Consider the following 27697-nt stretch of genomic DNA (forward strand, 5'->3'; position numbering starts at 1 on the left):
GCTCCTGGGGAATGGGAGACAAGACAGGGCAGCCCGGGCTCCATCCTACGCGCAGGCAGTGGGCTCCAGGCACACGGTGGATGGGGAAGCCACCAAGGACACAGGGACACCGCTGTCACACTGGTCTCCACATCCGCTGACTGCAGCAGGCAGCTGGCACGGAGGTGTCCTCTGCCCAACATACCCCTCCTAACAGTGCTACGCCCTGCAGCCCCCTGCCCAGGGGCTCCCCGAGCTACCAACAACCTCCCAGAGACCCAGGCCAGAAAACAGGCTGCATAATTGTGATTTTGGATTCAGTGTGCTGTTCTTCCTCTCCTCCCTCCAGTGCCTCCCATTTCCCCAGAGAAAGACAGCACAGCTCCTCAGTGTTGCTGCAGTTTCATAAAAACATACATAAATATATTTCCATTTCTTTAACAGAGAGCAAAGCTGCACAGGCACCTATAAAACACACAGTCACTGCTCCACCCAGTGCTCCCTGCACAGGTCGTAGAAAACATAGAAAAGGGGGTGGGAGAACGGGGCTGCGGTGGAGCAGGGACACAGTGCCATGGAGGGGAACTGATGCCCACGGTTGACTCCGAACTTGTGCCTTTTAAATCTTCGGCGGCAGCCTTTGGTCTGCTGCTGGCTGCCCAGATGAAGAGCCGCTTGTGGCTCCAAGTCCAACACGCAGGCCGTGGTTTCCAAGAAGGAGATGCCGGATTTCACAGGGGAGATGTTGAAGGGAAGGTGCCGAAGGGAGCTGGGGCTGTTCCCCATCGGCCCTCTGCCTCTGGCTGGGCGAGCAGGAGGGGATTGTTGGTCTCCTAGTCCAGGGAGGGGGGTCCCCGCATCAGCACCTGCAACAAGAGCACGTCAGCCCTGCCTGACTGCCCTCTGTCATGAGCCATGGGCAAGGAAGGAGGGTGCTGCTGAGAGCATTTCTCCCTGCTCATCTCCTCTTGTCCTTGGATCCATGGAGGAAAGCACCCATGCGCAGGCAGAGACAGCAGCACCCTGCCACCCCCCGCTGGATGGCTCAGAGCACACCTCTACCCCTGCAAAGGCTCTGGGTGCTGGCACCGGTCCAGCGGGCAGAGGAAGGGATGTGTGCAGCCAGCTGGGTGGTGCTTACAACCAGCTAAGCCCCAGCCCCGTGCTCTGCTCAGGAATTACAGACCCCTTCAACAGGATTCTGCTGTCACGGCACAGTCCAGGCTGAGTGGGACCTAACAGGGAGAGCTGAGAAAGGGCAGCCCTGAGCCAGCCAGGCAAAAAAAGCAGCTTCCCACCTGCAGACTTGCTCTCCGAGAGCTCCAGCATCCTGAGGAGTCCCCTCTCCTGCCTTCCAGTGTCCTGCCAAGGAGAGAGAAACACTGTCACAGTGCTGCCAAGAGGGAACCCCAAAGCCAGGGTGGCCCTGTAGCCACATGCTCCCCTAGCCCACTGGGTCCAGCTGGATACAAGAGGGAATGCTGTATTTCCAAGGTTTCCAGCTGAACACAGCCAGTTGCCAACGGGAATGGCATTGCCCCATTCTCAGCCTGACCAGTGCCTGATCAGAGGCAACTGAGGGCAGTTAATAAAGCAGAGCACAGTAAAGAGGGAGGCCAGGGTGCAGGAAGCCACCCCTGAGCCCAGCCAGTGACCACAGGGCTGTCACAGGAATGTGAGCACGAGGGGCTCAGGCACATCCCCAGTACTGCAGTCCAAGGGCAGGCTCCATCCTGCTCCATCTGAGGGCACAGGGGCTTGGTGCTGGAGGGAAGGGCCCTCCTCCAGGGCACAGCCAGAAAAGGAACACATACCTTGTGCCCCCCCTCAGCCTCTGGTAAGATGCAGTTGCTCTGGTCATGCAGGCTAAGAGAAGACCACTTGGCCTGGCTGCTCCCTGCCTCCAGAAATGCTCTAGAAGGTACTGGCATCCTGGCTGTGGGGTGGGGCTGCAAAGCACGCCAAAATGTGCCGTGGCAGGAACCTGCAAGGCCAACAATGCCACTAGGAAGCTTTCTAACAGCCCAGCCCATGCCCAGCATGACCTGCTCCCCTGGTGAGTTCCCCACCTTGGCACAAGCAGGGCCGGAGGAAACACCGAGCATTGCTGAGCTGTCCCGAATGGCCACCCAGCTCCAGCACCTTTCCCCATACCCTGTGCCCGTGCCTGTGTGCAGGACCCCACATGCCAGTTGGCTGTGGGGCACAGGGAGAGAGCCAAACATCCCCCATAGAGCTGGTCACATGAAGGAGCAGCCGTGCCCTGCAGTACTCTGTACCACAGCACTTGGCTGTATCCCAGCCAAAATCATTCACCAGAAATCTCATCATTTGCATCTGAATCCCCAAAGGGCTGAGGCGTGTGATGGATTTAAGGGATTATATGAAACTAAGACATCATGTTGCATCTTCATGCTGAGAACCACATTTCTGAGCGCAGGCAAAGCTGTGGCACTAAGGCTTTGCTTGCAGAAAGCAGCGGGAAGGCCTGGAAGGACCCTCTCTGTGCTCCAAAGCAGGAACACCACAGTGGGGACCAATACCTGGTGAGTGCCTGTGAACAAGCTGCTACCCATACTCCTGCCTCCCACCTCCTCTAGCAAGGCATGTCCTGCACACCTCCACACTTCCCCCAGGATGCTGCAGTTTACTCTCAGCACCAAGCAGTTCCCCCTGCTCTGGCTCTGAAGCCTTCCCCATGGGAAAGGGCTTGTGGATCAAGTCAGATATGCCTGTCACCCTGACACTGCCCTCCATCTATATTCAGCCGAGGAAGCCTGCAGGACTGAGGCGTGCTGTCTGGCAGCGGGACAGCACTGGCTGTCTGCCTGCTGGAGGGGTTACTGGCAGCTCTGCCGGATTAGCTCACCCCTGGGACAGGTCCATGCTCTCAGAGAGTGTCGTGGGAAGGAGGGCAACGAGTTGTCTGGCCACAGCAGCCCGCAGAGACAGGCAATCCTACACCAGGTCAGCTCATCCGGTCAACCAGGGAAACAGCTCCTGCTGCCAACCCAGCCCGAAACCCAGCGCAAAGCAAAGGAGATGGTCTGCAGGGTCTCCCCTCACCTTGGCTCTTCGCAGCCTCCTGGTTCCCTGAGCTTGCCTAGCAGCCTGAAGGCAGCTGTCCACGTGCCTCTGATACTGCAGCAGTGGCACCAGTGACTTACAGAGGTAGCACTTCTCACACCTGCCAGGCAGCAAAGGACAGAGCACCACATTAGGATTCACCCTGCACTGGGCTCCCAGCCACCAGCAGTGACTTTCCTCCTCCAGGCCATGCCACGGAGAAGACGTGTCACCAGATCAGGTCTTGCTCAGTGGGGTCAGGCCGGCACCAATCGCAAAGACTGAGTGATTATCAGTTTTCCCTGCCTGTTCTCTGTATCCTGCTGCTGCAGCAGCGGGACAGTAATCAAATCTGCTCATCTAACTATCTCAAACACCACTGATTTCTCCCCAGACATAAAGCACCCTGTCAAAATCCACAGAAATGAAGCACAAGGGCTTTGCAAAGGGGAGTTAAATTCCGCCTGAAAAGCAAACCAAGTGTGTTAAATCAGAGAGACATTTTACCAGGGCTGGATGAACTTGTCTGACTAGTAAATCAAGTCTTTCTCTGCACTGTCTCCATTTTACATCATGCCATGCTGGGAGAGCAATGCAGAGCACTCACTCCTGCTGGGGGGCTGGCACAGTGTGTTCCTCAAACCCATTCATTTGTGTAGAAGATGCCCAAGCTCACGCAGGACATCCCTGTCCCTCCTTCCCAAGCGTGCTTGGGAACAAAATTATCCTGGCTGAAAGGAGATGAAGGTCAGGCATGGATTTACACAGCTACACTTGCTTCCACACTGGCTCTTGGCAGGGAATGAACCATGCAGGAGGGCACCGGTTCTTCATGAAGGGAGTATCCAGCCCAGGAGCTATTCAGGAATGGACCATCTCCAAGAAGAGACAAATCCCCAGGGACCAGCCCCAGCAGCATTGCGTTCAGTTTGATAAGCAGTGCTCTCATAGTAAAACTCACCCCAGGCTCTAAAATGCTTTTGGAGAGCCCCCATCAAGCAAAACTCTGCAGTACTTTTCCCGTATTTTCTTTCCAGTCAGTGCTGATTACCCAGATAATGTGTCTAAACAGAAGCTGTCCTCTCTATAATTAGCCTAATTCCATTAGTGATGTTGCCATCCACTGTTTGTAACAGCAAAATTGCTTCCATAGCAGGGATTTTACTGTCAGATCCTCTCTTATGATGCTTTGTGTGGGTGGCAGGAGGAGGGGCTGCATGGAAAGAGATTAAACAAAGCCACTGCTATTCTGAAAGTCTAATTTAATTAAGAATATCACTACAGGTGCCATATTGACAGCCTCTCTGTCCTAGCCCCTTCTTATGCCCGGGTTACCAAGCTCAAATCTCCCATTAGAAACCAGCTGAGTTAGCACCATTTTAGCTACAGCTTGCCCCCCCACAATGGCCAGAGACCACGTACCCCTGACCCATCATGGATTGGGCTGAAGGGAAATTAGTGCAAAAATAAACAATCTGAGAACAGCAAGTTCCTCTTGCTTCAGTTTAAATATAGCCACACTACAAAAGGCAACGAGGGGCCACTATTTCTGAGGGAAACACCGCTGTAAGGCCAGCGGCCAGCATTTCTACAGGAATAAAGACATCCACAGGCAAGCTAGAATGGAAGCACAGAAACAATCTTGGAGAGGCAAGCATACCTACTTACTTGTCAATGTCTAAGGATGATGGGCCGCTCTCACTGCTGGCTGCTTTTCTTCTCACCTCTCTCTGATGCCGGGTGAGCACTAGAGGAAAAACCGGAAGGGCTGGTTACCTGCCATCCACCCCAAAAGCACCCCTACGCCATGTATGAAAGCAACAAGTTTCAATTGCTTCCACTCAAAGCTGCCATAGAAGTGATGGTAAAGGCAAAGAAACACTGCACTGGGACGGGCAGGGTCTTTTTCAGACCTGCAGAAGAGGTAGCTGGCCAATTCTCCTTTGTTCAGGGGCAATACTGCAGAAGTATCCCCCTGATACTTCTTCCTGGGAGCCAGGAGCCATTTCACACTGTAACTCTTCTGCCAGAAGCAGCTGGATCAACAATATGTAGTTTACAGTCATTTTAAAGCTGACTGCAGCAGTGCAACAGCCTGGGAGAAGAGCTACACAGCTGCTCCAGCAGCACAGCCCCGGCCCTGCCAAACTGAGCACCCTGCCTGCTGCAGGAGGGAGCATGGTAACTGGAAGCTGTGGGAAGGAGAGCTGAGAGGGGCTGTGCAGAGGCACAGACCCTTCTGCAGGTGTGGTAGGAAGAGCTCATGCTGGAATGGGAAGGTTACAACAATCAGCCTACACTCACCCACGTGAACTGGAGGTGATCTGTACTTTTGTCTGCAAAGAGTCCTGTGGGGCCTCTGGGTGAAGATCTCTACCAGGGCTAAGCACCAGCAGTGCTTAGCAGGCAAAGGCCAGCTCCAGCACATGTGGGTAGCTAGCAAGATCCCGGCCAACCAGCATGATGATGGGTCCAACAATTTCTGTTCCTTCAGCAAGCCCCAGCAGCCTTCCAAAACCTGCTCTCCAGGCATCTGCAGGGAGCACGCCAGAGCGTTGTCTCTTTCAGTTGAATTCCTCTCAGCATATTCCTGTTGACATGCCACCAGCAAAGATCCTCAGGGAACATATCAGATAGCTTAGCTTGCCTCACCAGGGATGTTCAGGACTCCAGCTCCAAAACAGATGTCACAGTCAGTACTCTTGGGCAAACTGGCTAAGGGGACAATGCAGGGAGCTATTTTACATCCCAGTAACATTGATTCCTATAATCTCATTAGGAGAAAGGTCTGAACCGAAGGTACAGGCATGACAAACCTCTTATTGCTGGCATGACAAAGGGATACACAACATTTTTCAGAGAACAAAGGGAATCCTTCAGAGTTTTAGCAAAACCCCGTATTTCCAGAGTGTTAGGCAACCCTAATATCTATCCATGATGCTGATACAACATGGCCTATCCCTTAGAAGCAATCACTGATCTGCAGCCACAACAAGCAAATGCACTGCGAGATGCTCAGGAGCTGTTGGGGCTGACAGGAGACATCCACACTGAAGAACGAAGCTCGAGGGTTTCCTTGGACGTGGGTATTGTCTTGTAGGCGATGACTGATACCAACAGCTCATTTCTCACAGGCACTGAAGCGGACATTTCTCTTTGACTTGGCCTGGCTCAGATTCGAAGTGGCAGCCTGATGAGGAGGACTGGTAACAGCGGCCACCCCCAAGGCCATCCAGCCTCCCCACAGCCCATCTCACATGTGCGTTTGACAGCGTGGTGAGAGCCGCTCTCCAAATCAGCATGCACTTGTTAATATTCCTTTAACACCGCCTTGGGAGCCTCGTGCACCAGCTCAGGTGCTAATCAGTTCTATTTCCTTCCAAAAGCAGTGAACACATCTGGCATAATGGGCCCGTTAGAGACGTCTGGGCCCAGCTCTGCAGCTGCCCATGGGAAGCCCCCCAGCTGCGCTGCTGGAAGCAGAGGCACAGGAGAGAGAACAGGGCTGGTTGGTGAGGCGCAACCCCCCCACAAAACATGGTGCTCAGCTGCAGGAAGGGTCTTCAGAAGATTGGAGAAGACTTGCCATGGGGAAAACCCCCACCACAGAGCAATGCTAACCTTGCTGTGTGACGCAAGCCTTTTAACTCTCCCAGATGCAAAGCTCTTTGCTGGGTCAGACACACTCTGTAGCCCAAGAACAACCTTCTCTCTGGCTCAGCACTTCCACCAGCTTCCTTCCCACTCTCACCATCAGCCGTTCCACTTTCTGTGCAGGATCCTAACAGGGATAGGCTCGCTGGCATCTTGTCCCTTCTCAGAAGTGATGAAGCTTTCCTCTGCACTCCTTCTGTTACTCTTTCTGCTGTGTCAGTGCCACTCCTATTGATATCAGGAGCTTTTTAACAGCACCAGTGCTGCTGCTGAAGAGTGACATCAGGTTGCACTTGAGGCTTTGGGAGGAAGGGATATACCAAATGCTCATTTTCATGGGATCTCTTGGTAACTAAGAGGTTGGGACCATGTAGATGAAAGGCAAGAGGAATAGAGTATATCACAAAGCTTGAGATTTTGCTGTACTCAGTAGCAGCCAAGACTCACTTCCAGACTGAGACCAGCAGATTCCTCCTTGGCAGCAGCAGCGGATGCGGTGACTCCAGCACTCCCATGTCACACAAGCGAGCCCTTCAGTAAGTGCATGAAGGAAAAGTGAGCTGGTGCAGTGCTTCCATGGCTCCACTCCTTCACTTGGAATTAACACCAGTCACTAAGCTGGAAACCTGTGACCCGAACCTTCCCCAGCCTGGTACAACAGCAAAGTTGTTTACTCAGCCCACAGGAAAATGGAAATTCAGGATCAGATTTTCATCCTGCCCAGGTATCTGGTGGTCTGGGCATCCAGCCAGGGCAACCATGTACATATGTGAGGGAAGCAACTCTTAACTCCTCTTACCCAGCTACCTCATTTGAAAACCTGTCCTTAAATATCAGCCAGGCTGAGCTGGCCTCCTGAGATGCAACACTGAAAGACTTTCGTGCATGATTACAAGAGGGATGAAGAGAAGTAAAACCAGCAAGGACCCATCCTTTGTAACCATAAAATGAAGCCCACTGACAGCTATAGTCTGCAGGACTGCATAATCTGCAGTTCTAGAGACATCAGAAGTAAATCCAATTAGTAAGTCCGAAGATAGACCAGGCACCCCTGACCCAAAGCACCAAAGGAAAACCAAAGCCATCTTTTCTTAACAGATCAGGACATGGCTTAGAGGGCAGAACTTTGATTTTTCTCTCACACAAGGCTGTTGCTGCACTCTCAAGGAAGCTAGCAGCCAGCCAAGAGCACACAGTGCTGCAGCAGTAGAGAACAGCTTCTGGACCCACACAGGAGCTGGCATTTGCTTCAGAAGACAACTCTCCCACCTCTTTTTTTCTCCCCATGCATTAGCTTTTCCTATGGATTTTGTGCTAGTGATGGATGCCAAGGTAACAGCGCCAGAAGCAGAGTCCTTTTGTACCTGCACAGCTGTGCCAAGCTACTGTCTGTCCTCTGCGCAGAGCTGAACATCAACCCTGCCTATTGAACCCAAACCCCACTGACCAGCCCATCAGCTGAGACCTCTCTGGGTGACTGCTGCCATTGTACAGCCACTGGGAACTGGAGTGAGGTGCCCCACAAGCCAGGCAGGATTCTGACCCACATTACATCCTGCTCCAAGTCCAGGAAGCTCACTGTCCTGCAGAAAGCCTTGGTGCAAACAGCACTGGCATCACAGACTGTTGTGGCTAATAAAGCCTGGTCTCTACAGGGAAAATACTAGAATAACTGGCAATAGAAAACCCAAATTACTGTGATTTTGTCCCCAAACCATCACTCTGCTTAGAGCCATTGTTGCAGGTGAATACCTCTTTTATTTCAGTCTGGTTTTCTTATGGGTAGACTGTTCTGCACAAGCTAGAACAGCAGAGTAGCAATTCCAGAATAACTACCCTTACAAACATCCCCAAGGAGACCAGCCTGGAAGAAGAGTAGAGAGGCCAGCCTTGAACTCTGTCCTGTGGAAAACCAACACCAAAGGAAAGAACAAATTCCCTCCCACTGCCAAAGAATTCAAAGCCTTTTCCTGGTTACAGTCAGGATTCCCCAGGATCAATGGATACACTCACAGTCCAGCCACACCAGGGACCCGACTACCACAGGGTCAAAGATAGTCCTGCTAAAAGGCATACTAAAAATTCAGCTCCATTTTCTAGCACAGATAAAACCTTTATCAGTGTTGAGGATGGGAGAGGAACTGTGATAATTTGTGATTTGCTAGAGCTGAACACTTGCATTAGCAGCTGGTTTGTGCCTGCAGAGAGAACTCGCCACCAAAACTAAGCACCAAGCAGTATCAGCCTCTCCTATGGCCCCTGTTATCTTGACAGGACCTATGTCATATCCTAACAGATTTAGTATAACAGGGACCTTGTATTTTAAAACTACATCAACTCTGCATTAAGACTATGTGGTGAAACTTCCTCCTGCTAGAGAAAAGCAGAAGTTACAGTTCTTGTACTAGCTTTGATCTGCTCAAATTGCTTAAACATCACAGATTTAGGTTGCATTTAATAAGCCAGTGTGTAACTGAAAATTATATATTCACAACCTAAAAAGTTAATTTTATTACAAGCTATTACTTTAGTATTATGTGACATTGTGCTAACATAGACTTTACAGTTCAAGCAGGAGCTAGAATGTAACTTACTGAATATGTTGATAACCAACCGGTGTTATTTGTTCACTTAAGCTCTACAAAGGTTGGCTATGGAAAACTGATACAGAGAAGACTGAAGAGGATTAATATAGGCATTCTGACTGTGCTTCTATGCCTCACTTCACATGAAGGAGAAAAATCCAAGCTCCCGGATCGATAGCTATCATTCTGCAATTTTAGAGGAACAAGAGGGAAACTTTTCTGCAATCTCTTGCAGCTGAACAAGCCATTTTTGCACATATAAATGTCAGACTCGCTGCAGAGCAGAGGCTGTGCTTGGAGCGGCACAGAACACTCTCCCTTCTCAAGAGCCCTGGAAGATGCTCACCCACGTGGCTCAGGAGCTGCCATTTTCTACCACTGGCAGCTTCTCTGCAGGTCCTCAACAGACAATAGATATGTCCTATGACTACTGCCTGAAGCATCCAGGGCTAGAACCTGTGGTAATATTCTGTTTGTACACTTTCCAAGGGACTAATAATGTGATGAATTATGAAGTCAGTCAGAGAGAAGACATCTCTGCGCAGGACGCACTGGAAACAGAAGCCTCTGATAACACTCTCCTGGCCAGCTTGGAGACAGAACAAGCCAGAGTGAACAAACCTCCCTCCATGCCAGGCTATGCACCAAACATCCCAAGAGGGACAAGACTGCAGCATCTGGCTGCAAGTAACAGGGAAGGGGATGAACACAAAGAGCAATTCTCTCAGCAGACCTGGGCTGTCCTTGCCAGCCTCCTGTCCCACGACACCGTTGCAGTACATGGCATGCAGCTCGATCTCCGCAGCAGGAAAGCCTTGGTCACACATAGGGCACAACACGCAGTCAGCAGCAGTAGGACTGCACTCAGCCACGGTCCCACCAACATCTTCATCTCCACCAGCCTAAAGAAGAAATAATTAGCTAGACAGTTAATTGTGCCATTTCTCTTTCTCTTCCCTAGGTGCAGAACTCCATGCTGTCTGGGAGCTACACACCCTCCCACAGACTCAGTTTTTCTTGGGAAGTTTTATTCTTCCTTCGTCATACACTGGTCAGAAATAACACCACTGGCTGAGTAAACTGTGCAGCACTAATAACTAATTCTTCTTCCAAAGGCAGAATGTCCTTCTGAATCATGGTGAAACCTCCCTGCACAGCCGTGCACACCATTTAAGGCAAACATCACCTGTACTACCACAGAAAAATGGCAAAGCTTCCATTAATCAGGAAAGCTCAGAAGCGAAACTGATGGAAAATTCATGGGGCAAAGCAAGAGTTCAACACCTGACTTGTGCTCATCAGTTTCTGGACATGAGCCACGCTACACAGGCAGCACTGTCTGGGAACAGAGCTTCCCCCAGGATGAAAAGATGCGCTCTTAGGGAGTCCGGGGAAGCTGCTCCTCCTCTCTAGAGGAGGTGGCTGGAGCAGCCATCAGAGGGGGCACACATCAAGGAGAGAAGCAACACTATTAAAAATCCATGCCACAAAGAATTACTAGCAGTGGCTTTTCATCAGAGCAAAGTCACAGCTTGTGTTTATTTTCTGGGTGCTGTTACCACTCACCAATACTCTCTTTTTGCACTGGTTACACAGCTGCAGAGGTGCTCCACTACCCACCCGCAGAGATACAGCCTGCTCCCTATGCTACTGATGTTCCCAAGGCACAGCAGACTGCTGCCATCTCACTCGTAACTAGGTATCTGCCTAGTCAGGCATGCTAGAAGACTTCTCCACATTTAAGAAAGAACCTTTCCCTCCCTGCAGTGATTTTAAAGTTATTTAAATATTAACCATATAGAAGAAATCTATAGAAGAATAATACAGAAGAGTTTTCTGTTGGGCTAAGCAGTGACATGTAGACAGTGTGCAGCAAAACTGATGTCTGCTTCCCTCCAATGGTATAATTTCAGGGAAGCAGTAATTGGGGTCAGCCAAGATGCTCGGTGCCACCAAAGCACTTTGTCACATTGCTCAGTTTATTACTTGCCTTTCCAAATGAGGGTCTGATCCTGATTTTTATGTCCTAACGGGAAGGAAGGCAGTTTGTTGACTCAGAGCAGCTATGCAAAAAATTGCAGGACTGGGCCTCAAAATAAGAATCCAACCCACAAAATGCCTTTCTCCCAGACACCGGCTGAAAGGTCACAGGACCGAGCTCCAGGAACACCTCTCTCATTTCCAGGGAGGCTCTTTACTCTGGATTTCTGCAGAGGAGCTGCCACACGAGTTCCTCCAGCTGAACACAGGCTGTTGAAGTACATCACTTTAAGCATTAGCACTCATACCTTCCTCTCACATCTCAGTGTCCCTGCATCTTGCAAAGTCCTCACCGTGGGGCGTCACACAGAGTAGTCATAAAAAAACAAGGTGTGTCAGATATAAATGAACAGATCAAACCTGCATTATCCTCGTCAGACAACACACAGGAAAACATGATGGGAAAAGCAGCAGGCACTGCTCCTTCTAGCTGCCATTTCTAAAGCAATCTTAGGAGATCTCTGATTCTGCACACCCTGCCCGCCTACATTTGGTGGTAAATTACTAATTTTAAATGGAAATGCAACGTTCTGTAACAAAAGACACCACAGTCCCAAAACTGCTTGTACAAAACTGTGCTGTAACAGTCTGGAAAACCTCAACTGCACAACCAACCACCCCTGTCAGAGGCAGAGACTGTTACCTCTCCTCTTTAGCAGAAGAAATTGCCTACAAGACATAGTACTTCCAGCCAACAGTGAGCCAAGAGCAATGCTAGAGGCTGAGCTCAACAAGAAGACTCCTGAGTCCTGGCTCAGCATCTGCTAGGAAGAAGTCAGTCCCTGCGGTCTGTGCTTGCTCCATGCTAACTGCTGATGCACTGTAGCTGTTTCTGCTGTCTTCCTGGAGTGCTGCAGGCTCTGGAATGATACCTCTTGCCAATGATAATGCTGCCAAACAATCCCTAGGAAGCCCCACTGCACTGCTTAAAACACTGTGCTGATCACCTTGCGCTGTCGAGGCAGGGGTGTGAGACCTGTGCACTCTCTGCAAAGCACAAGGCACAGGGCAGTGTCCTGGCCACAGACAAACGGGTCATGAACGTGCTTCGGTGGCTGAGGCTACTCAGCTCAGCACAGGCCCTCCACCTCCCACTGCTGCAGTCTCTAATTGACTAAACAGTGCTTGGAGATACCTGCAGAATGAAAGGCACACGAGAGCAGAAGCTGGTTTATTAAGAAGCCTGCGACTATGAGACATCGGCACTCCAGACACACTGTACAAGCTGCAGACTCCCAGAATGAGCTTTCCACAAATGAGTCGTCTTGTCGAGAGCCGTACAACTCTGTATTCATGTACCCTGCCAGAGGAGTACTTGGCAACCCCTTTGATATCACTCTCTAAATTAATAGACAAGGGGAGTTTTATCAGAAGCAGGAACTAAAGTCAGACGTTGGTGCAGCGGCAGCTGTGAAGCAATTGCTGCGCAGGTGTGACAACAGGGAAAGGAGCCACACAGCGCACATCTGCAGCAGAGGTATGAGGATGGCCCTGCCAGAACTTACTGTGAACAGAAAACAACATTCCCAGGCTGAGGTCAGTCTGCCTGGACTGTAAACCACCCAACAGCCCTCAGCACTTCAATGTCACCTTTATCCCAGCCCAGTTTCTGGGTGAACCTTTCCTCTTAGCCTCTTTGAGGTGGTCTGTGGAGAACACCAAGATTCAGAAGACTGTAACAGGGAAAAGCATGTCACAACACAAGTGACTGAGGTGTTGTAGGACTCCCCTCACAGCTCCTGGGGTCCCTTTGTATCGCTGCCCATCATGGGCAAGCACCAGCACTGCCACCCCCACTGATGGCATCCTCTGCCACAGCAGTGTGTGTGGTACAAAAGAACAAGCTGGGATTTATAACTCTCCAGCTACAAGACTGAAAGGCTCCAGAAGCAGCTGCGAACAGTCCCCAGCCAAAAGGGACTGGAGTTACAAAGTAGTGGAGAAAAAGCGAAGAGGCAACTGTTTGTCAGGATCCCAAAGCAAAAATCCAAGCTCCCAGCTGCCCACAGGGAAACACCAGCACAGCTCTGCTGAATCAACGTCTAGAAGGCAGGACTGGAAAACAGGACCCTTCCCCAGCTTCAGTGTCTTGTACCTGGTTAGATGCACCTCCAGGGTCCGAGCAGAGCTCTTCTCCCTTCACCTCAACAGCTTCCTGTGGACTCGGCTGGGTCTCTGCAGAAAAACACCTCCATGTTAGCACAGGTTTGCAGCCCCCAAGCCACCTCCTCACTTGTGGATGTAACTCAGCCCGTTTCTTAACAGCGCTTTCACAGCTTCAAAACATCTTTTTTAGACTTGCCACCAGTGTTATCAGACAATGTGCAACGACACAGCTGGATGAGGGGTTAAAGTCACAGCACGCTGGTGCGAGGACAAAGCCACCGCAGCTTTGCAGCTTCACGGGGAGTGAGACTAGACACAGGGAAATTGCATGGGACCTTGCTGGGACACAGACAAAGCAAGAATAGAGCTCTCTCTTGCATCAAGACAAACAGAGCTTCCTTTCTGCAGCCTGCCTCACAGTCACACCTCCTTTAGACCACCGTGCCTTCCTTAGCAACAAAATCTGCCTCCAAGCACCACCATGACCCCCTCTCTACAGCTGCTCAGGAACAGGAATGGGCTCTTCGTGAATGTTCTCACTCAAAACCCTGAACTGGAAAATCTCAAACATGGTAGGACAAAGCAAGGAAGAAAAACTCATTGGTCCCAAACATGTTTCATTAACGCAGTAATTTAAGACAAAAATTATTTCAGCTCTCACACTTCACACATATTTTGACACTGAAAATTTGACTGGGCACTGAACAGCCCACTCCTGACACCTTGGTTTGAGTGATGCCCCAATACCCATCTACATCCTGCTGTCTCTTCAGCAGCAAGGCCCCAGCAATTTCTGGTCACAGAACTGCCTGATAGGAAATGGGTCCAAAACCAGGGAATCAAATTAAATTACCTGAATAATTTCAGCCCTGACAAACGAGACTGGGAAATGAATCTCTGCTGGGATAACTTGAAGTTTTTCTTCTTTTCTCTGAATTTTACAACTGTGTAACTTTCATTGCAAAGTTCAGAACATTCTCAAGTGCCTCTTACCTGGGCAGACAGAGATCTCTTCTTCAGCAGAGTTTTCTGTGGCAGTATCTGGGCTCCTTTTAGTGCCAAGTGGGGTCAATACAGAGATGCTGTTCAAAATATAAATACAATATCAATCTCCAATTCAGTAGGTGTGACAGCCACACCAGCCTGCCTCATGCAGCTCAGGACAGCAGAGGATGCCATAATTTCCAAGCGGTCAATATCCGATAGCCAGAAATAGGATAGTCAGACGAGGCTAACAGCAAAATATGGGTATAAAAAGCTGTCCTAAGCAAAAAAACCAAAGGGAACATTTTTATCTTCTAGAAGCCCTTGACAAAAAGGCACAAAGGGCCACTATCTCATGTCAAGGGAGCAAAAAAAGTATGCTCAGAACTGTGGGAATCTCAATTCTTTTTACTCTTGGAAGATTTGGGAGTTGTGCAGGTATGAGCACTATGCTTCTTTCTATCTAAGGAACGAAATCCCCACAGAGAAAAGACACAGAGTTGCTTTATTCCACACTACCCTCTCCCTCCTCACACTGCTAATTTTCTCCCTTATCACTGTGCACAGCAGCCAGAAGCAGCACGGATGCAACAAAAGGCAAGGCTTCCCTGCAGCAAAGCCCTAGCAGCATTAGTGTGGCGGTTCCTCTGGGCAGCACCGGGTACTGCTCCTCTCGTTTTGACCTTCGGATTCCTCCTTTTCTTCTCTCCCTCCCAACACTGCTCAATGTCTTTCTGGAACAAGCAGGCACTGCTGAGTAAGTCTGGCACCCATGCTGACACGCGCCACACCTCGCGTGGCCTTCTGATGAGTCTGATCAAGTATGCAAGAACACACTTTAAAAACATGAATCCCCATACTGACAAATACAAAATTTATTAAGCTCAACCACAGGCCTTAGAGAGGAGAGAACAACCACTGCTGACTTATGATAAATAACAAAATTCCGATAGGAAATCTCAAGTGGCTTTTCTCTCTAAATAAAGCATCTCAGAGCATTTGTTATGAATCCAGGCTGAGAGTGTTTTACTCCATGTCTAACATCAGGGCTCACTTCAAAAGAAGTCACACAAAACAACTTGCTATGACATTTATAAAATGGGCTAATCAATTTGAAGTCAAACCACATTTCTTGCTACACCAACTATCTCCTGGTAACAAAGCCTATAATCATTTATTAAAACCCCAATGTACCCTGCTCCACACAAAGTGTAAAACAATCAGGCAGAGCAGCCCACAGAAAGCAAAGCAGCTTCTTCCCACTGCTCCGCTTCCTAAACTGCTTCACTACCTCCAGACAGCTCCGAGCCATGTGTTGCTGTGAAGTGCTGCTGAGGGCAGCCGGTTGGGGTGCCTGAGCCTCACCCGAGAGAGGGATGTGCTGGCAAATTACCAGGAGCCAGATGGCAACACTTAATGTGCACAAAACTGCAAAGACTGCACCCATTTCTTGCCTTGCTGCAGATGTGCCAGCTGCTGACGGACGGGCTGCAGCACCCAGCTGTGTTCAGGCCCCAAGAGGGGCAGCCAGGAGCTTCCTGAGCAGCTTGGGGAATGTCCTGAACTAACTCCACTAGCCACACAAATGGAAGAGATCCCTTTCTTCCCATATTCAGCCCTTGGCTCTTCTGCTTTAAGCAGAAGGCAACGCTGCAGAGCACACACCTCTGTGCCTTCCACACAAGCACACGAGCTCAGACCCCAGCTTTCACAGAATCAGCAACCTCAGCAGCAATGGCAGCGGCAGGTCTCTCCTGCTCCCCAAGGAGAGCTTTAAGCTTGTTAGAAAGGTGCAAGCAAGAGGGATTTTCATACTCTGCATACTGATATTAACTGCTCAGGCCAAATGCTGTTAGATCAGAGGAGAGTTGGCAGTTCTGTTCCAAAGCAGGTTTAAATTATAAAACCCAGCAAATTAAAAACATGACATTATCTGGCCTCTCTTGTAACTTGCTCCTTGAATCTTCTCCCATTTGCCCTTCTTCTCCCACAGCCTTCACTGCAGAATTGCATCCCACAGGAAGGAGAAGGAAAAAACGGAAAAGAGGAGTAGGCTTAAATCTGAAGAAAATCATGTTGACTTGTCCCACACCTGTCATCTGCTGAAGTGGCTTTTCTGGAGCACTGCACTCTATCTTTGGCTGATAGGCAGTGCCGTCTGGCTTCCTCCTCCCTTCTTTCCTCTTCAGCAGTAAGGCAAGAACATAAAAATACACACAGAAATCCAGTAAACCCTCCACCGTGCTGCCTATATGCCTTCCCAGGCAGACCACGTGATGGCATCGCTATAACTCACCTTCAGCTCACCTCCCCATCTCCACAGCTTTAGAGCACCATGTCACATTAGCTTCAGAGGGCAAGGATCAAGTCCTCCTACTTGTACCAGGATGCACCTTGCATGTTTTATAAAGTAACAAGCGTAACTGATCTCTTCTCCCTAGTTGTGTCCCACCTCTCTCCCACGCTGCTCCAGATCCATGGATTTCCAGGAATACACAACAGCAGACAGCCTTTCCAGCAAGCCCTGCAGCCAGCCCCTGTGAGACTGCACCCCAAAACACTGCAGAGAGAGTGGCAGAGCCCCCATCTCCAGAGCAAGCCTGTGAGCCCCACACTCTAAAACCACCCTCCTCACCTCTGTGCAACTTGCATAGGTTCCCCATCCTCGCACGCATCGTCTGCAGGGAGCGCCTGGGACACCTGGAAAGGAACATTCTGGTGTCATACAAACAATGCACACAGCCAGCCAGGATCTGTCATGGGTCATCAGGTTCTGTCCATTGCACCCTGTTACGTACTTTTTTTCCCTGTAAATGGCCAAGTATCCATCCTGAACTAGTCAGCTTTTCTCCTCCATCACTCCTTTTGGTAAGGTGTTTCAGCAGCTCCCTGAGATAACACCTGGCAGTACTTTTTGTTGCCTTGCTGCCTAGACATTCCATGACCATCCATTCATGCCAACCTTGCCCAGCACCTTCCACACCCTCTGCCTGTTCCTGCCACCTATCCTGATGCACCTGTAAGCGGCAATAGCTCTTCTCCATCTCCATTTGTGTTGAGCTAGGCAACCCATGGATTTCAGTGTCCCCTCACACTCCCCTCAGCCCCCCAGCAGCCCTCACCTCCTCCAGTTTAAAATGTATTTGCCTGAGCTGGGGTGACCTGATCAACAAGTACAGCCAATGAGCATGAGAAGTACTTCTCTGAAATTTTGTGTAGATAACATCTGTGGCACTTTTCTTGACTGGGAATCAGCTGTCCCATCAAAGAGAGGGAACAGATTAACCTGCACAATCTACAACTGGTAAATCCCTCTGCATTTATCCCATTTTTCATTTAGCTCTACGACTTATTCTTTTCTTTAAAATTTGTTCAAAAGCCTTATGCAGTGCCAAGGTCAGGCTAACATGCCAGTCATTACCCAGCTCCCTTTCTTCTTCTCCAGTGTACACGTTACACTTGCCATTCTCTAATCAGATGGAATTACAACGGTTTATTAGCAGTCCTTGCTGTCAGGCCTGCAATTTCTCATGCCAGTTCTCAAAGCAACTCAAGGGGTTTTCCTCCCCCTTCCTCGAGTCTATTAAACTCTCCGAGTTTGATTTCTACCATAGGTTTCAACTTCAATCAGCTCCACTCCTGGATGGCTGATGCACTTCCCCAGCAAGCACCAAAACAAAGCCTCCTGTCAGATTTCCCTAAAGTGACTCTAAGCCCCCAAATATTCTGTTTTATCTACACTGTTCTTCTTCACAACCTACCTCATCATTAACATAAAATACCACACCTCCTCCTTTATTTTTATTTCTCTTTTTTCCTGAATTGTGCATATTTTAATACCTCTGCTCTGGTCATGAATACTGGGCCATGTTTCTGTTTTTCCTACTACATATGTTATAAGACATGGCACTAATTCACTAATTCAGGTCATCAAACTAACTCTTCAGAATTGAGCCTTTTCCCTCTGAATCTTTTAAAGACCAAGTGTCCCCTAACCTAATTTGAAAGGCTGAGAAAGAATTTATTCTATTAGCACTGAGGTTTGTTAGTGCCGGTTCCCAGGCTATGAGATCTCCTGAAAAGGGCATTTGCTTTGTGCAGACATCCCTGTCACAGCAGTTGGCCACTGCCAGGGTGGAAGGTCTCTGCCCACTCCAGGTGAGGTTTCAAAGCAGAGGTACAGGCAACCCCCTTTAAGCACATCCCCTGCACCTCTACTTCACTGGTACAAGACACAGCACACGAAGCTTTTTCAAGGACAGCTTTGAATCCCCAGCCTAAAATCTCCAGCCCCATCAGCAAAGTAGCCCCAGGGGCACTGGGGAGCCCCAGGGCAGCACAGGCATCAGGGGTATGTCTGCAAGCGATGCAGCACAGTGGGGACACGACTGCTCCAAGCTCCTCCTTTGTCACTGCCAGTGGAATTGTATTTGATAGAAGGAAAAAAAATGGAGACGAGGCACAAGCAAACATCAAACATATCGATCCTGCAAGTAAATCACCTGCACTGGCCTCGGCGTGCGACTGCACAGAGGGGCGAGAGAAAGGAGCAACCTCTCAAGCTGGGTGCGAGAAGGCAGATGAAAGGGCATTTGGAAATAATTTCCTCTCAAGTAAATAGAAGACTGGCAAATTTTGGGAGAGGGTTGAAATTTTGAAGTCTGCTTCCCCTCCCCCTTCCTTATTTTTCCACCTTAAAAATACCAGAAAGGCTGCATCTACATACACGATACAGGTATTTGAGCTCTTGTGGTCAGGATGAGACCATTACAAGTTCCCACTAAGCACCACTGAAACCTCTTTTCTCCCCAAGTATTAATTAGATATTAGCATTAAACAGATAATATAAAAATAAAATACCCCACAATTTTCAATACTGATTAAGAGTTCATGCCCTTCCCAGCTGCTGCAGCTCTCCAAGGGCTTTAGCACACACCTCCACAGACCTGCAGTCACCCCAATCTTCCAGATTAATAACACCTCCATTTCCACAGGAAAAGACACAGAATTAAAGAAAGCAGTTTGCCTTAAAAACCTTTCAGGTCTTTTGTACATATCCTAAAGAAATGAAAAAAGGCACAAGTCAGTTTCTTTCCTCTGCAGGTCACCTCTAAGGCTTGTTTAAATCCGTATCTGCTAAACCCAAGCCAAAGCACTGTCACAAAAAGTCACATTTCAGCACAGGCTGCTCTGCTCTTTTTCTGCAACCAGAAAATGCAGACATGACGTTTTTCTTAAGTGTTCAATATTACAAGACAGAATATAAATATCACAAAACAAGTTAAGTATCTTTCTAACACCAGGGTAAATGATCAAATACACTTGAAAACAGGAACAACAGAGCTGAGGCTTCAGTCACAGAGAAAATAAAGTTATACAATGATCCGGGAGTGAAGTCATTATGAAAAATGAGGGTTGGAAAAGGCTGACACAAACCTAAAATACAGCAGTAATAAATACTTCATCTGACTAGCAATCTGTTTAAACTTAGCAGTGACAGAAAGCTGCCTTCCGCTCCAACAAGAGCCCTGATGGAGACAGAGGCTGACACCTAGCGTCTAGCAGCCCCAACAAGCGAGCCGAGAAGGTGTCCAACCCCACAACAAGGATGATGAGCACGGCTGCGGTGACAGATCACCCGGGGCAGGCAGAAGGTGCCTGCAAGCAGGCAGAGTCTCTGCCGGCCACAACCGCAGGGCCACGAGGAAAAAAGAGCCCTAGCAAGGGTGAAGCTTGGACCGACACAGGTGAGCACGTAGATGCAAAAAGGAAAAGCTGCACTGCAAGAACAAAAGGCACGTTTCTGTCTGTGAAGGAAAACACATGGCCATGGGTTTATAAACTGGTTTGCCAGAGCTGGTGATGGTCAGCATCATCTCTGTGCCCCCTACCCTGACACACTGCCAGGCTACACCCTTTGGAGAGGGACAAGTCAGCTGCAACTCTTTATCTCAGTGGTGCATTAATGGACGACTGCCAGGCTGCACAATGGCCCCTGCCATTTATGAGCTGGGCAGCAGCCTCTATACTTCCCCTCTCTCTTTCACAGTAAGATGTGTGGCTAGGGGAGGAAGTCCCTACATTTAAGGGGAGCATTAAACAGCAGTGCCTGCTTTGCAGAAGGGACTGAACCCTAAAATGGACAGAAGTGCAGGAATGTTCAACCTCTACTCAGTGGTGAAGCTCTTACCTGGCAGTAGCTGGTAGTTGGTTCATCATCAGAAGTAGAATTCTCTTCTTCCATGCTGTGCCCCAGACTCTCTGCCTCCCTCCTCTTTGAAGGCAGGAGCCAAGTCATGCTCTCAGACTCCTTCTGCCCATCTGGGCCTCCATCTTCTGTACCATCAGCAACCCCATTCTCCCTGCTTATCTGCTCTTCTTTCCCAAGCTCATTTTTGCTCAAGGAAGGACTGGGCACAACTGGGCTACCAAACTCCTTCTTATGCAGTAGCTGCCTCTGAGCCTGCTTCAAGCTCTTCTGATAAACTTCCAGCTGACACAAGATGACTTTGGTGTACTGGTTGGGGTCTACCCCTTTGGGGCAGAAGGGGATGCCCCAGTAGTAGTGCACTGTGTCTCTCGCCTCCTGCTGCTTGTGCTTCTCTTCTGCATTCAGGACACAAAGCTCAGGGGTACTGTTGGGCACCTCATTCTGCTCTGCTTGCTCTGTGGAAACGCAGACTTTGGTGGCGTGCCTGGGCTGTGAGCTGTGTTTGGTACCTGCTTCTCCACTGCTCCCCATCGGGCTGCCACCCTGTTCTGCAGTCCAGCTCTTCCAGAGTGTGGCTGAGCTCCCAGCACCAGCTTCCCCTACATAATGGCCAGTGCAGGGCAGGGGCTGCTCTTTTGGCTCGTGGCCTATTGTTCCAGAAGAGCTGGAGGAGCTCATGAACAGTCTGCGAGGTGTCAGTCGCCGGGAGCCTGGAGTCACCCTGCCAAAGGTGGGACTTGGACAGACGAGGTCCTCTCCGAGAGTGCTGGGTAATGTGTTACTAGAATCACTTTTTGCTGAAGAGGAAAGCTTTTCACTTGACCTTGTCACAGGCAGGCCCTTCCCCGGAGACACGATTATGCTGGATACTAGTGAGCTTTCAACAATTTCCTGGCTTAACCTCTTCAACACTACCAGGGGGCTCCGGGCGACATCCATCTGTCCATTCCCATCAGCTCTGGTGCTCTGTGAGTGGGAGCTGCACTCGGAGCGAGGGGTGCCAGGGCAAAGCGCCAGACCTCCCAGGATTTCAGAGCCTTCCTTCTCGGCAGGCTGGCTTTGGCCTTCTGCACACAACTGAGGGGTTGCATCAGTGCAGTCCGAGGACTGACAGCTCTGAAAAACAAAAGGTTGATTTTCTATCAGCAAAGCATACCAAGAGCTGGACTGCAGACCCTCCATTCTGATCAGAACCCTGTACCCCAAAATAGGGTACTGATGAGGCTTGACTTCATTTGCCACACTCTCTAGGAATGGTACAAAACAACTACTCTGCAACTGCTGCAGTTCCAGCTCATGCTGGAAATAGCTAGGCCTCCACTACAACCTTGTTTTGTGCAATGTGGCAAAGCAAGCCTACAAAGCATGAGCTGAAGAACCCTAGTAAGCCTCTTCACAGAAGCGCACTTACATTAAGGCTCTCAGCAATGGCCTTCCTCAAGAGCTCCTCCTCTTCCTCTTCCTGACAGTTCACTTGTCTGGCTTCTTGCTCACTCATTTTCAGGGCCAGTGCAAACTGTTCCTCTTCAGTCATCTCTACAGCAGAAGAATAGGAAAACGTCAGTTCACAGCTGCAGGTGTTATGTAAACAGCCAACATATACCCAACATGTTGGGAGAAATGTCCAAGGGTCCCACCTCCCCAGGGCAAAACGTCTAAACCTCAGCTCTCCTGAAAAGGTGCCACCAAAACCAGAGCAGGCAACACTAAATGAAAAAGGTAACCCAAGTCAGGAACTTCAGTCAGGGTCTCTACAGCAATCTAGTCTCCAGCTCCCTGGTTATATTAACTGCAATGGAATATTTTATTTGCCCTCACCAAACAACACACTCTACAGCTGCAGAACATGTGTTCAAGGAGAGGAAAAGGACAGATTTCCAAAGTGTGCTCATTTTTTCTATCGGGTAGGCTCAGCAGCAAGGCAGGCTGAAGAACACATCTTCTTTAATACACTTTTTTTACCAGCCAAAAAGCACATCTCGCTGCCTTCTGACACGTAGATACCTGCAATACCACAGGAGACCTACCTAAGAGAGAAAGCTGCATTTGTTCACCCCAAGCCGCAGGTGGAAAGCTCGGTGGAGGATAATGTTCCTTGCTCGGTGGTATTATGGAGGATCTTTCACATGCATACATCCCCCTTCTGCTCACATCACCACTCCACTGCATCACTAAGTCAGTCATGCATGGGGAACAGGTTTCCTACATTTGTAACTGCTATTTCAGCAGAAAATTCTTCCTGATACAGTCAAGAGCAAACCAGAAGCTGAGACTGGCTATTTAGAAACAAAGCAGTTAGTTACTTTGGAAAACACTTATTTACTCAGATTCAACCCAACACTTCCACTATGCTTAAAACATGTAATGCCTGCAGAATGGAATGCAGCTTGGAAAACAACTCAACAGCACTCTCAGGAGCTGAAAAATACATCTTCTCACTTGAGACAAATTGACAGATTTCCTTCAGAACCCGCTCCCTCCTTCAGGCAGAATCCGGCACGCACCATCTCATGCATGAATCAAAAGGCTTGCTGCTGATGGGCCATAAGATCTTTAAGACACACGATTTGAACAGGAAGGCCGCCCAAGCACAAAACATGCCTCCGCTGCAGCCCATTTCAGGCACAGACGTTTCCCTGGATGAAGATGCATTCCGAAGTTGCAGGCTCCCATTTTCTAACCCATCCTCTTCCTCCCACAGCAGCGCAACCTCCCTTGAAGCAGCCTGGGATTGCACTGGTCTTAGCACAGCCCGTACACCACGGCACTACTGCATCGAGGTGCATCAACACAGCAGCAGGCTCTGCTTTGCCCTTCCCCCAGCTCTTTGCTAATGGCAGGCTGGTTCTCCCCTAACCAAGCAGGATTTGAAGCATTTTTGGACTGTTCTGATTCTTTTATGTGTCCTTCTAAATCAGCACTTAGCTGTAGGCTGGGGTTTTGGTGCGGGGGGGTTAATTTCTTTAAAAATTAAGAAAGAGGTTGAAGTGAAGGCAGACTGCAGTGCACTCAGGGCTCATGGGGCTCTTTTGTCCTTGGACAAAGTCATTCTGTGATGTTACAGCCAGGAGGGACCAGGGCAAAAAAAAAAAAAGCAGCATCCTTTAATGGAAAGCACACAACAGTTCAGTGTATGAAGAAGGCTCCTGTCCACAAGAACAGCAGTAATACACAGTGTTTCCACTATACCAAACACCTCCCCAGCATTCAGCTGATTTGTTTCCCTGCCCAAACCATCACAGCAATCAGGCCAGATCCTGCACACTCTTCCATGTGCAAGCAAACAGATTCACGTGATCGGTGCCCCACAAGACAAGACTTTCCACGTGCTTAAATGAAAACAGGGGGCTGAGTGTTCATCAGTTCAGACTATCAACATCCATGAAGCTTAATAAAAAGAAACATTTTTTTGGCGAGTTACTACTGTACATTTTGTTTTCTTCTCCCTCCCTGGCACAGCAATTTCCCCTCTAGAGACAGGGAATGTGCCAGACAAATGCTGCCTCTGGCAAAGAAACCAGTGACAAACAAGATGCACTTAGTGCATGTTCCACTTGAGTAGGTGCTCCCGAGATGGGGAAATCTCGAGTTTAAATCCACCTGGCATTACGGTGGGGAGAGGAAAGAGCAGCTCTGCTCATGCCTTCCAGGAGACCTGACCTGCTTTAAGCTGAGCGCTGTGGAGCCGAGGGGATTTTGTGCTCCATGTCTGATCCTTTCTCAGCACCGTGTGTTTTATTAAACCTGATGTTGATTGCACTGGTCATAATTTACCATGATTAGAAACCCAGAGTGTTGCGTTACCCCCAACAGACCAGTGTGTGCAAACAGAGCACTGGAGCGTTCCCAGAGCATGCTGCGGGGCTGGGGCTCCACAGCCCTTGGGAGGAACGACCCCTCTCCATCTGGACAGACACGCTCCATTATGCTCAACACATCGCTCCTGCTGCCGGGTAGGGAAACGCCGGCACCTCCGGCTGGGAATTGTGCGTCTCACACTCCAAAATCCACTCTCCACACAGCCATGCCAACACAGCAGGAAATCCCAGCGCCTCTCTGGGGACCAGGGCATCCAAGAGACCCACAGATGGGAAGGAGGGGTCAGGGAGAACTGTTTTAAAGCTATTGCAGACCTAAACAAATTAAACCATTTCAGAACCTTTTTAAATGCTAATATGGCAATTTGCTAAGCGATTTATGTTCCAGCTTGACGTTTGCAAAGTGAATTAGATGCAAAACCCTACTAGTTGGAGTTCTAGCACTTACTAGTAAGAGATTTACTCAAAGATAAGAGATGCAGGATCTCAGTATTTCCACATATCCAAAGTGAAATTACAATAAAAACATTCAAATGTGCTTTAAAGCTCTGGCTTCTTCCAGAAAAAGAAAGAGAGACTTCTTTAGGTTTTGTATTTCCATTTATCCTGTCAGGATGAAACGTCACAGATATATTTAAGTTATGGCTTTAGGTTAAAATGAATAAAACCACAACAAAGCAAAAAAGGGAGGATACGCTTTATAATCAGAGCCTACGAGTAGCTGAAACGTTCCAGTTTTGAGGAGAAAGATCGTGCTCTACCCAGAAGCTCCAGATCTTTACAAAAGACCAATTTGCTTCGCAATTCAAAGAATTTATTTAAAGACACTGGGAAAAATAATTACTACTTCAAATCTTAATTTGCCTAAAAGCAAACACCAAAAGTCTAATTATAGCTTCCAATAAATGAGAGAATAGACCCACCATCACATGCACTTAAACAAAAGACCTCCCTCCGACCAGGTGGCACCAAACACCCCCAAACTCCTCCGCTTCGAGGAGACACACACACCAAAGAAAAAAGGCAGGTTTTGCCCCAGGAAGAGAAAAACCATTATCAATAATTTCAACTTCTAGAAATGCAGCGAAACTCCTCATTACACAATGGCTGGAGAGCTGTCCCTGTTTCCTGTGGGTTTTCTGGAGCACGCCAAACACCTTCAACACAGCATCAGCGCACTCAACGATGCAATGAGGACATCCAACTTCAGCATCTCCCTGTTCTTAGCACCATATGTTTGGTCACATTTTAACAGCACCTCAGGGGGGGTGGGGTGGGGTGTGTGTTCAATGTTTATTTGGTGTTCTGTTTCTTTTGGGAGAAAAAGAAGAAAACAAACTAAAGAACTCAATCTCCCCCCATCTCAGCCTTTGCTATCTTACTTGTTCAACCCAGGACACGCACAATGGGTTTCAACTCCCACAAAGAGCCAGGCTGTTTCCTGCTATGGCCTTAGGCCTCTATTAAAAACAATTTAATTCACATAGGCCCTGTGAGGACTGACAAGCCCAACTGCTGCTGCTTGTGGAGCACTGGGCTGGCGTGCTCCATTTTGTTCAGTGATTGCTTTGGGTTTTGCAGGAGACAACATCTCTCCCATTTTAAAACATTCTGAATTTAAGATGCTAGCTGCCTTGCGGAGTGCAAGAACAGACGCACGGATCCATTGGGGTAGAGTGATGTCCAGCTGCCCTGCTGCTGTAACAAGTGGTGCTGTACAGGCCTGGCCAAGCTCAGTGGTCCCTTCTACTTGTACATCCCCAGCATTCAGAAATGCTGCTTGCAGAATACGAGCAGGAAGAGCCCAGCCTGATCCCTTTGGCATCTGTTTATCAACCTATTGTCCATGAATGCATTTAATCCCTTATTAAAGTTGCTGATGCTGACCCCTTTCACAGCCTCCTATGACAAAAACTTCCAGGTGTTCACTACATGCGATATGAAGCATTGCTTTCCTTCACCCATTTTAAACCTATCTCCTGCTATTTCCACTGACTGCACCCTGGCTGTAGGAGCTGGTAAACAAGAGCTGTGTGTTCAGCTGAGGCATTGCCTTCCTAAGGTGAACTTTGATCCCACCTTCCTCTCTTAACAGAGTAGCCCCAGGCTTTGCAGTCTCTCCTCATAAAGCAGCTGCTCCATCCCTTTTATGGCACAGGTTGCTGTTCTCTGGAGCACCACCATATCCTTGAGATAGAGAGACCAGAACTGTACACAGTGCTGTTGATGTGGGTGCACCAACACTTTATGTAACAGCAACATGACATAAAGCAAATCTCTTGTTCTTAACACCCTTCCTTGTGTTGCCCAATGTTGCTGGCTTCTCCGGCTGCCTACGAGCCCATGATTTCAGAGAACTGTCAACTGCAATTCAGATCTTCCCTGAGCTGCAACTGCCAGGTCAGAGCATCGTGATGTTTCAGGGAAAGACAGCAGCAGAGGGGCCTGAACAGGAAGGCAGTTTGTGACTGACAGTGCTTTCAGATCATCTTCAACCGAGTTTGAAACCTGGTGAAGAACCAACACCCTCGCACACTTATTTTGGAAGTGCACCAGTCTGTGCCTGGGGAAAAAACAAGTGACAGTGTGTCTATTCAGAAAGGCAAACTTCACCCCTGAGAAGGGTCTTCTCCAGGATCTGTGCATCCCCCACCACATCACAGCCTTACTGCAAAGGAAGTAATCTCTAACATGAACAGCAGAAGCTGCTCAGCACCAGTCTTACTTCCCCAGCCCCACATTCGGGACCTACGTGCAATTTTTCTCTTAGCAGCAAACTTCGTTTTCTCCAGCTGCTGTTTTGTTCTCTTCTTTTGCAATCCACTCTCCTCCTTTGACTCCTGCTGTAATGGAAAAAACCATGGTGAGTGCATGCAGCATGTAAGAAATACTACCAGCTCCCTCCCCCCCACGACTCAGACACAAACACTGGTTCAAGAACAAGCCTCTATTTGTGTGAAATTTGAATTTCAAACATAATTCAAGCACATTCTGTAACTATTAAAAGCTGTGTGATAAGCATAATGAGCAAAAAGAGTTACAGACTGACATAAACAGAGAAGTAGGAGAGACAATAGACTTCATGCCAGTCACCACCATGCACTGCACCTGCTGCCCATGATTTCAGAGAGAATTCGTGCCTTGCTAAAACATTGGTATTTGTCAGCACTCAAATCAGAAAAGCAAAACCTTTTCACATCTGAACATCACACACCTGTAAGCCATGACTGTTTCATAGAATCATAGAATAGTTA

General features: G+C 48.9%; 1 protein-coding gene across 1 annotated transcript; it reads right to left on the reverse strand.

Annotated features, from left to right (window-relative positions):
* Positions 1–459: 459 nt before the first annotated feature.
* On the reverse strand, positions 460–27286 carry UIMC1 (ubiquitin interaction motif containing 1; the record flags this gene model as incomplete). The annotated part of the gene is made up of 11 exons (XM_010021162.1): positions 460–845; positions 1278–1341; positions 3046–3166; positions 4714–4792; positions 10018–10186; positions 13420–13499; positions 14424–14512; positions 17050–17114; positions 20605–21741; positions 22037–22161; positions 27196–27286. Coding segments are annotated over 11 exons (2406 nt in total), but the record flags the coding sequence as incomplete, so codon positions are not given.
* Positions 27287–27697: the final 411 nt, after the last annotated feature.

This window comes from Nestor notabilis, unplaced genomic scaffold, assembly GCF_000696875.1.
Source record: "Nestor notabilis isolate BGI_N333 unplaced genomic scaffold, ASM69687v1 scaffold31378, whole genome shotgun sequence".
NCBI lineage: Eukaryota > Metazoa > Chordata > Aves > Psittaciformes > Psittacidae > Nestor > Nestor notabilis.